The sequence below is a fragment of the Enoplosus armatus genome, chromosome 9 (genome assembly GCF_043641665.1).
Source record: "Enoplosus armatus isolate fEnoArm2 chromosome 9, fEnoArm2.hap1, whole genome shotgun sequence".
NCBI lineage: Eukaryota > Metazoa > Chordata > Actinopteri > Centrarchiformes > Enoplosidae > Enoplosus > Enoplosus armatus.
In genome coordinates this window covers 9,697,292-9,707,487 of record NC_092188.1, presented here as the reverse complement: position 1 = coordinate 9,707,487, position 10,196 = coordinate 9,697,292, and the positions used below count along the sequence as shown (strand labels likewise).

The following is a 10,196-nucleotide window of genomic DNA, read 5'->3' as shown; positions in this document are numbered from 1 at the left end:
GCCAGAGTCCCATCGAAACAGTAATTATGACTGCGAAAGTTAGGGTTTTCATTGGTACTACTACCATTCAAGGATCTGAGCACATAGACACCACACCAACTACAAATGGCAATTACACTGTATAAAAGAAAAAGTGTAAATAAATGAACTAAAACATCCATTACAGGTCTGCTCCAGTTGCATACTCTACCACTTAGTCCTGGTGTGGCTTTATACTGCTTACTTTACAAAATCTTTAAAAAAAACAAATAAAAATGGCCGCTAAATGGTCATTTTGGCTCTACAGGGTCTGTTTTGTTCATAACACCATTTCAAAGTAAAAGCACTTGAATATGCAACAAGTCAAAATATGAGTTTAGAGGGAGCACTTGAAGGCCACGTGAGTCTAATCATTCTGAATACAGACTTATTGATACGCTGTGACAGAGGAACACTCATTTCCTCATCTCTGCATTTCTTTGTCACACTGAATCAGATTTGGATATGTACAACAATGATGCTTACATCCCTGCTCAGTATCCCTGAAGTAGGCTGAGGCCTTCTGTGTTCTTATTACAGCTAGACTGCAACACATCTGTTTCACATCTGTGATCTGATCATCCATCGTCCTTCAAGTGCAACATAGGCCAACAGATGTCCATGTGCACAAGAGAGATGGCAGGTGTACATCAGTATCTTGGCCTGATGTTTAGGGACGCAGGTCAAAAGTAAGCACATTTCTCTAAAACGTATTCCCATGGTAATAACACAATTAAATAAAATGGGATAGCCTTATTGGTGAGGTGCAATATATGTATGAATTCATGATTTTAGCATAGGAGCAGGGTGCAATTTATGTATTTATTTATTCACAATTTTAGCATGCTGGGGAGGGGGTGCAATTCATGTATTTATATATTCATGATTTGAATTGCCTTGACTGAGGATGCTAGGATGGCTGATGCACTGTGTTGTTATTTTATATTTGATGTATGTAGTTTTTGTGACGTGTCCCCATGCATACCAACCTGTACTTTGTGTTATAACACAACACAAAAACACCAAACTAAAAGGGCTGAAATGTATTCATAAAAACACACACAATGCTGCCTTTAAGTTCTGTTTGGATGACAGTAAATAAGACTTGAGCTGCTGCACATTAGAGGCCTATCATAATAGTAAATATGATAAAAATGTAATAAAATGGGATTTTCTATGGTACCAGAATTGTCAAGATGTGACATAGAAGCCATGTCAACTACAGATGGCAAAAATAACATACTGTGCAAACATGTTACATAAATAAAGTAAAACATCTGTTACAGGCCCGCTGCAGCATCTCTTCACTTGGTTCTGGTGCTGCAGCACATTGTAGATTAATGCCACCAAACGCCTACCAACATTTTAAAGTGAAAGCACTTGAATGTTCAACAAGTCCTATTTGAAATGTTTGGACTCAAAGAAGAGCTTAGAAGGAGCACTTGAAGGCCACACGCTAGTCTAATCATGCTGTGTACAGACTTTCTGATACACCATGGGAGGTTTTCAGCCATTTATACCTCTTTGAATCGCACTTCTTAATCACTCTGAATCTGATGGGCATGTTCAATAATGTGTTCCCTTCTCACACCCACACACAGGAATTTGTCCACACACACATTTTGGATGCTATCAGACAAAATCTTCACAAAAAAAAAAAATAGTGTCACCAGGAATTAACCCCTTAACACATTTTCACTTTGTAGTACTTTTTAGGCAGTTAAATTATCTCATCCTACACTGTCCGTCAGTATATTCCAAATCATCTTGTTCCAGCTCTTTAGTGACGCTTCATGATGTTTACACTGCGTGCAAAATTATAACCCAAGACTCCATGTGTTTCATGGCGGCACCATTGTTTCATTTTATAAACATTGACCCAAAACTCAGCCTAGCATATTTGGTATGTCAAGAAATTTGGGGGTCTCTGGAAGAATTTGAAATACAGTTGAGTTTGGACAATGTTTGGCTGCACATTAACAGTTTTGTAATGAGTTACTGACCCACTGGCAGGCAGCTGCTTTTTAAGGTGTAAGTAAGACAAGTTACCATTGAGAGTGACAACCACAGAGTACTGTACTGTCATTACACATTTTATTTGAAGTTCCTACATTTTAAATGGGTATCCTAGTTTTTAAAGATGCATATGTACTTTTATTTTAGGTGACAAAATGCTTTACAGCAGCAACACCTTCTTCACTGTTAAACAGGGAAGTGATTGAAGGTCTGTGCTTTGCTCCTTGAAGGCCAGAAATGCATTAATGGACCGTTAAAACTGAAAACACTATTTCATACATAAGCTGCATTCATTTTATTATTTTCTGGTTCATATTAACAAAGAGTTCTGTTGTATCAGAGATGGTATTTTCTGCACGTTGGGTTCAGTAGATATCCGAGAATAGGGCAGGAACAGTCAAAATGTGAGCCCAGAGGCCTTCCCCTGCTTCCTCTCCTGCTACGGCCACTCTGTAATATTCCCTCACTGCTACATGCAGATCGCATAGCAACAAAGGCCTGTGTCTGGCCGTTGTCTGTTACTATCGCTTGAATGCCCCTTTCACATGCATGTATGCGCGTGCACATACACTCACGTGCACCGCCGTCACCAACACCTCCTCCTACTCCCTCTATCCCATATGCACAGCTATCTTTCCACCTCACACGCACTGCACCCACCCCCCACCCCCCCCAACACCACCATCATTCCATAATATTCATGGGTCGTCCATTCCCTCTGCCCCCTCCCCCCATGTGCACACAGCTCACCGCCCACTCTGCCACCCCCACTTCCCTGCCTGACAACACCACCGCCCGCCATCCCATAATATTCATGCACACGCTCCGCACACATTCATACACAGCAGTGCATTCAGCTCTTTGTTGGCAGAGATGCCTGAGCAATGTGAGCGTGCTCATGCACAGCAGTCATGTTACTGCCTGCTATGATTATCTGCACTCAGACTGCTGAGGCAGGTAGCCCTCAAGTGCAGAGAAGTAACAAAGCAAATGAAGGAGAGAGCAAAAGGTGGTGGGTCACATTTCTATCTCATAATGACCTTGGGCAGAAATGTGTTCCTGAAGTCCAGAGTCACCCTGAGGCGACCATCTCTGAATGAGGCCCATCATCCAATCCCATGGTAAGCATTAGTGGACAAAGTAAGATCAGTTTAGAGTTGCCCCACCTCACAGCAGAGTGTCTCAAAGTCTGATGCTGCCTCCCATTATAACGGAGGGAATGCAAGTCATCTCAACGTATATGTCATGCTGAAGCTTTAACAAGCATCTCTTTAGGCTCTGCAACCTGTCTACAGTCAATCAGCACTGGGCCATTTCAGCATGATAAAATGTCCACAAAATGGGGGAAAGATAAAGATAAAAAAGAGGGCAAGTTATTTACGAGAGAGGGGTGAAGGGATGAGCATAACAGAGGCGCCGGACATGACAGTGGCCAGCTCATCTCCATGGTGTTGCTGTGGGAGACAGCGGAAGACGTCACTTGGAGAAACAGGGGACACAAAGGAGGAATACGACATGAGGAGGACAAAAAAAGGAGGGAAGGGGGCCTACAAGAAACCTGTCTTTGCAGATATAGACAGAGGAAAAGTGTGTGTGTGTGTGTGAGAGAGAGAGAGAGAGAGAGAGAGAGAGAGAGAGAGAGAGAGAGAGAGAGAGAGAGAGAGAGAGAGAGAGAGAGAGGGTGTGTGGATGGGGTGACCATTTACTCAGGAATTGGGTGTCAGAGGGTTCAGGTAGATGGGCCACCAAATCCTGGACAGGGACTGTGACAGAATCTGCAAATGTTTGGTTGCAGTGCCGCACTGACTCGTCTGATTTAACAAAAGAGGCCTTAAGAGTAAATAAGTTTCATCAGGAGTGACGATGCTGCAGCATAACCTTTATTATTTTATTGGCCCCTGGGAGTAAAACGAAATGCCTTAGAGGTTCAATTTATTCATCCATAAAATTAAGGAAATTACAGAGCTCCCGTCATAATCAACCAACACTGATGACTGACGATCAACTACAATTTGGTCAAAGTAGAGTTAGGACCAGAATCTAACATAGGTAAAAAGATATATATATATATATATATATATATATATATTATGTATATATTCTGCAATTAAACAAAACAAACATGTAAAATGTGGAAGGAAAAAAAAAAGATTGGTAAAAACTGAGCTGCAGTGAATGCCCTCTGGCTAGTTAAAGTTTTCTGGTAAGATAGCCTCAGCTAATGCTAAAGCTAAAGCTAATTTTACCACTTTGTACTTGTCTCATGTAATTGAAAAATTAATTTTGATGCTTCAACATTTTAGTAACTGAGTTCATTATACCCCCAAAATAAGGCCGTAGCTAAATCTAATCATAATGTAGAAAAAAATAATAGCAGATAAACTAGCTGGCTAAAAGCTAACTAGCCTAGTTTAGCAAAACCTCCATCTCGGTTAAGCCTCTGACTGTGGTAGAATATTATTTGAGTGTTATTTGTTATAAGTTACATTTAAATAACATATTTAAATGTTTTAAATTATAGATTATTTACTTTGATTGTTCAAATGGACATGGTCAATGGATGGTCTCAGGTCTTATGTAAGGACTGTGACAATGGTTTCTTTTTGGGGTGATGGCTGGAATGGTGAGCCTAAAAAGGTCAATTTATATATCTCCTACACAGTTAGACACAAGATGGCCCTCAGATGTAGCATATTCCACAATGAAGAACCATTCAAACAACAGCAGCAGCCTAATAGAAAACAAATTTCACAAATGTCTCCTCCTGTGTGGAACAAAAGAGAAACAATGATCTTTTACAGCTCCGACAGCTAAAAGACACACAAATTTAGCTGAAAGCAGAGCTGCAACACTTTTTTTTTAAAATCTGCAGATGAATTTATATAATGTATAAAGAAGCTGCAGCATTTTCCTTCCAGTTACACACTATCCTTAGAAGTGTGAGAGATTCTCTGTAACATTGCATCACTGGCTAAACAGAAAGAGACAAAAAGAGAAAAAAAAGAAAGAGAAAACTACTAAATAACCTGTAGTGCACTTAATTTGAATTACTATAATCACACAGTGCAAATGATTTACAGCAAATAACAATTAATCATGCAATATAGCTTACATGTTATGCTGTGTGTTGCTCAGTGCTAGCATAAATTCATAAAACACTGTTCTAACATTGTTGAGTATTTTGGGTTCCCCTCTCAACTATTAAATCTGCACACATTTTCACCCCAAATGTATATGTCACAAACCTTTGTTATGCTTTACTGCCTTTTCCTAACCCCAGTGTAACACTCATGCGCTCTCTCCTTGTGCCCTCCTTTCCCTCCTATCTCGTGATTTATTTGCCTCAGTTCCAATATTTGTCTGCAGTGTGTTTTCTTCCCCTTGTCTAAATGTCACCCCTTCTTCTAAGACAATATAGGGAGCTGGAGAGAGGGAGAACGAGAGGGCAAATGCGGGGGAGATAGAGGAAGGGGAGGGGGGGGCTCGTAAAATGAGCAACAAAGTTTGGGAAAATTAAACATTAGGTAAGACACTTTTTCACATGCATATACATATACGTGGAAACAGAAACGCTGTGTCATAGTTTTTGATGCGAGGATTTTGCAGGGCAGCTGATGGATCAATATTCCTGCTGAGTATTTAAATAGAGGGAACAAAAGGTTTCAGTTTGTGTTCTCATTAAGTGTTTCTCAGCAGCAAATGCACTTACATTAACATGCATGGATACAAAAAAAACACTCTAACACACATTTATTTGTGATAATCATTCAATCTGCAGTGCTGGCTCAGATTTGAGGTCTCATGTCAAACACAATAGAAAGCATACTTACACTCTTAATACTTACGTAGTACAACCATTATCCTTCTCAAAGCCGCCTCCTCCTCCTCCCCTCCCTCGGCATCACTCCACACCCTGGATTACGCCTGTCCTCTCTCTCCCACCCTCGTTCTCTACCTCCTTTATAACCCATCACTCCCATCTCACTGCTCTCACTCACTCTTGCTGTTTCAACCTGGAATGGACACTTTTGTTTTCTTGGGAACGAAACTGAGCACTTGCTGACACAATATTATTCTGCTTTTTTGTAGAAAAGTGAATGTCACTAGCACTTCTGGATTTTAAGTTTTGTTTGTTTTTTTTGTGGGGGGGGGGTAGATTCTATTTATATGTTCAATTAAATTGGGACATGTGGACTTATTTTTGTGTCTAAAGGATGAGTTTCGCTTGCAGTTTGTAAAACATTCCTGTGAGCATGGTTTTGCTGTCACTGACAGCACAAGAGAGGAAACTGATGAACATCTTTATTGATTGAAATTGGGATAAAATTTCAATTTGATCAACCCAATATCAAAAAGAAGGATAACTGGATATCACAGGGCTATGAACTGGTAAGAATCAGTGTTACTTTTACAAAACAAAAATTGTGCGTACAGTCTTAGTAAATGTTTTGTTGTCTCATATTTGCAGCTTTCAAAGCTGCATGATTACACAAGGGTCATAGGTCATGAAATTATTGTTTTGTCAAAGTTTAAAAGGGATGATCAACTACTCCAGCAGTGTTTTTGTCTCTGACCTGCTAACTTTGTCATTTCAACAGATATGCGGGGATCATCCCCAGACTCTGGGCCAGAAACATAAATCAACACCACAACAAACAGACGGACAGATCTCTTCAACTGTGGAGACGGGCAGCGTGCTGTCCAAAGACCCAGCCTGACGCACGGAGAAGGACAGACAGACAGACAGTCTGATGCCAACTGTCTCCACTGTCAATCTCACGGCACCACTCCTCCTCCTGTTGCTATGGGCAACCCACCCCACCATGGCAACCAACTGGCTGTAAGTCTAGCTTGCGAGAAAGGAAGAGAAAGAGGGAGTTTGTTTGTCATGCTATAACTTTTAAAAGATGGTGACATGTCTCTAAATCTCTTTCAGTCGCTCCCCTCTCTTTGTCTCTCTCCTGGTGACCTTTTCTCTTTTCTTTCTCTCTGCCTTCACTGTGCCTTCTCTGTCTTCTTTGCCTGGTCTTCCCCTTGTTTCCATCCTCTCTAAAACTCTCTCTGGTCGTTACCTCTTCATCCTTTTTGTACCCTCTTTTCTCCTCTTCATGTGCTCTTCCTCTTTCACTCCCTCCCTCTTTTCTTTAGTATGCAGCCTCTCTTTTTGTCCCCTTGGCTAATCATTTGCCTTTCCTAGCCTGATCTGACTCACGATACCGCTCTCCACCTTTGTATCCCAGCTCCCTGGCGAGGCTGCCTCGCTCCAGGCCTGTGTCCGGTGCTGCCCCATGTGCGCGGCTGAGGGGGCTGACCCCAGGGCAGGTGGGGGTGTGCAGGGCGCGAGGGGAGGTCATGGAGTCCGTACGCAAGGCAGCAGAGATGGTCATAGAAGAGGTATGGTCAGAAGAAGTCCCCAGGTCATGACCTGCAGGCATCATCACCAGTTGTCTCAAAACACCCACTCATTTCATTATGCCATCATTGTCAGCATCATCTTTTACAAGATCTCACTGCTATGCATGTCCCTGTCTAACTCAGTGCCAGCACCAGTTCAGGAATCGCCGCTGGAACTGTTCCACCACTGCACGTGGGATCAATGTATTTGGCAGAGTCATGAACCAAGGTATGCTAAAATGTGTTATGGAGAATTACCTGCTGATGAATCTATACATTGAGCAGCACTTATATGAACTTCAAAATAAGAATTTCCGTGTTTGTGTGCTCCATTTTGGATTCAGGGACTCGTGAGGCGGCCTTTGTGCATGCTTTGTCCTCAGCAGCCGTGGCAGTGGCTGTGACCCGAGCCTGCACCCGCGGGGAGCTGGAGAGGTGTGGCTGTGACAGGAAGGTCAGGGGGGTCAGCCCAGAGGGTGAGCTTGGAGTCCACTGCATGAAAATGTAACGGGTGAATCCAACACTGAGTCACACACGCATCCCTGCTGCTACACTGTTTTCTGTGGGTTCAAACTATCAAATATGAAGCACTGATGTCCACATCCCAGGCAGTGATGTCACAGCAGGTCATGGCCATAAGTACAATATGGATGAGAGATAGAAGCCACAGACAGTGGTGCAGCAGCTGCTTCTGCCTTGTGTGATCCAGTGTGGACTTAGTATCGAACAGCCATCTTTTTCAGCTTTAAATTAAAAAGAGCAATTGTTTCAAGGGTTCAATGATCCCCAGTACTGTCTCTCTGTCCAACCACAGGTTTCCAGTGGTCAGGGTGCAGTGACAACCTGTCCTATGGTGTGGCTTTCTCCCAAACATTTGTGGATGAACCAGAACGAGCCAAGGGGCTTTCAGCTGGGCGACCACTCATGAACCTCCACAACAACGAGGCTGGTCGAAAGGTCGTTGGACACACTCTTTGACGACATCTCACTTAATTTCCAACTGTCAGTGACAATCTGCTCCACTTATATATTCACTCTTCTCTCATCCTCAGGCCATCCTTCACAACATGCAGGTGGAGTGCAAGTGTCATGGCGTCTCTGGCTCCTGTGAGTTGAGGACCTGCTGGAAGGTGATGCCTCCATTCAGGCGCGTCGGCGTTGTGCTCAAGGAACGCTTTGATGGAGCCACAGAGGTATCAGAATACGCCTTGTGCTTCTTTCAGCTCAGTTGGGAACTTATGAACTCATGAACTATCGCTCTCAACATCCTCCTTCTCTTTAGGTTCGCCTGACTCGTATAGGATCCAGGACAGCCCTGCTCCCCCGTGACCCGCAGGTCAAACCCCCTGCTGCCAGAGACCTTGTGTACCTTGCGCCCTCCCCAGATTTCTGCCATCTCGACCCTGACAACGGTATCCCCGGGACTGCTGGTAGGAGATGTAATGGTAAGATCAACGCCAAGACCATCTCACAGTGACAGTCTAGATAATCCAACTTATCAATCAAAACAATCACAGAAAAATGATGTTGCTCTCTTCTAAAACTCAGGAACCTCTCGGCTGGCACCAGACGGCTGTGAGCTGGTGTGCTGCGGGCCGGGTTACAGAGCGGGCCGGGCTGAGGTGGTGCAGCGCTGCTCCTGCAAGTTTTCCTGGTGCTGCTCAGTCCGCTGCCAGCAGTGCAAGAACACAGTCACCATTCACACCTGCAGAGTCTAAGCAGGCCCAAAACAAGACCAAACCGCCTGAGCAGAAAGACCCGAACACACCACTAGACAGACACTTGTGAACACAAGACGGTATAAGGACAACGTAACACTTTTTAATTCACACCTTTAGCACCAAATTATCTTAAACTCTGGCCAAAAGCAGTCTTAATTTAACTCCTTTTCAACTGAAGCAGTGAAGACAGAGTTAAGTTTGAGGATTCTGTTGTAAACGCTGCAAAGTTAGAGCATGTGTAAACACAAAGAACAATGACAAAGCATCAACAGTAAGTACAAACTAAAATCACATTAAGAGACCGACAGGTGGGCAGGCATGGACATGCATGCACACAAATACACATGAACACGCTCAACAGTTAATCTCACACTGAACTGACAAAGCTTTTAAAGCTGAACTTAACCAGAACTAACGGAAACATTGCAGGTCTATTTCTATTTTATGCAAACTATTGTGTCATAGACTTCTCTATTCTGGTTTATTTATTTATATACGAGTCTTTGCTTCACTCCAGTCTCCAACAACAACATCTTAAATAGCAAGAATAACTTTTACTTACATCAGTGTCTGTCTTGTGTTTTGTCCCTCACCTTCATGTGACACCTTTTTAGGTCTGTTCAAAAAATCTAATAAATACAGTAGATTTATCCAAAATATGTTTCTTGAGTTTCTTATTGCCCAGATGTGTCTAAGATATTGTCATACTTGAAATTCCTGACTAAGTCACATAGTTTAGCTGCACAGTTAAAGGTACCCTATGGAGTTTTTGACCACTAGAGGCACTCTGGAGCAATGTTTGATGAGTGGGCCCCTGTAGTTTGGAGACATTCATGGGCTATTTCTTTTATATTTGTATAGATTTTGGTATTATGTTTATGCATCTTTTTCACTCAAGTGACGTGAATCACATTCCTGCTCAGTTTTCAAATATTCAAATATTGATTTTACTTTATAAAGAATTGTATAGAATTGTATATGTATAGAAACATTTAACACATTTGTTAGGCCTCAAAGATACACTCAGCTGTTTGTTCATAAGACAAA

The 10,196-nt window shown here is 42.5% G+C and overlaps 1 protein-coding gene across 1 annotated transcript; it reads left to right on the top strand.

Annotated features, from left to right (window-relative positions):
* Positions 1–6,785: 6,785 nt before the first annotated feature.
* Positions 6,786–9,146, top strand: wnt4b (wingless-type MMTV integration site family, member 4b). Its single transcript, XM_070911444.1, has 8 exons — positions 6,786–6,874; positions 7,275–7,428; positions 7,573–7,657; positions 7,773–7,904; positions 8,243–8,385; positions 8,481–8,621; positions 8,711–8,873; positions 8,977–9,146. Exons 1-8 carry the CDS (start codon positions 6,786–6,788, stop codon positions 9,144–9,146), a joined length of 1,077 nt encoding a protein of 358 aa, XP_070767545.1.
* Positions 9,147–10,196: the final 1,050 nt, after the last annotated feature.

Excerpts from the sequence above, each read along its gene's own strand:
- wnt4b (XM_070911444.1), top strand. The coding sequence starts at position 6,786 with ATGCCAACTGTCTCCACTGTCAATCTCACGGCACCACTCCTCCTCCTG. Across the intron at positions 6,875-7,274 it reads ACCATGGCAACCAACTGGCT|CTCCCTGGCGAGGCTGCCTC; the intron begins GTAAGTCTAGCT and ends TTTGTATCCCAG. Across the intron at positions 8,874-8,976 it reads TGCTGGTAGGAGATGTAATG|GAACCTCTCGGCTGGCACCA; the intron begins GTAAGATCAACG and ends TCTAAAACTCAG.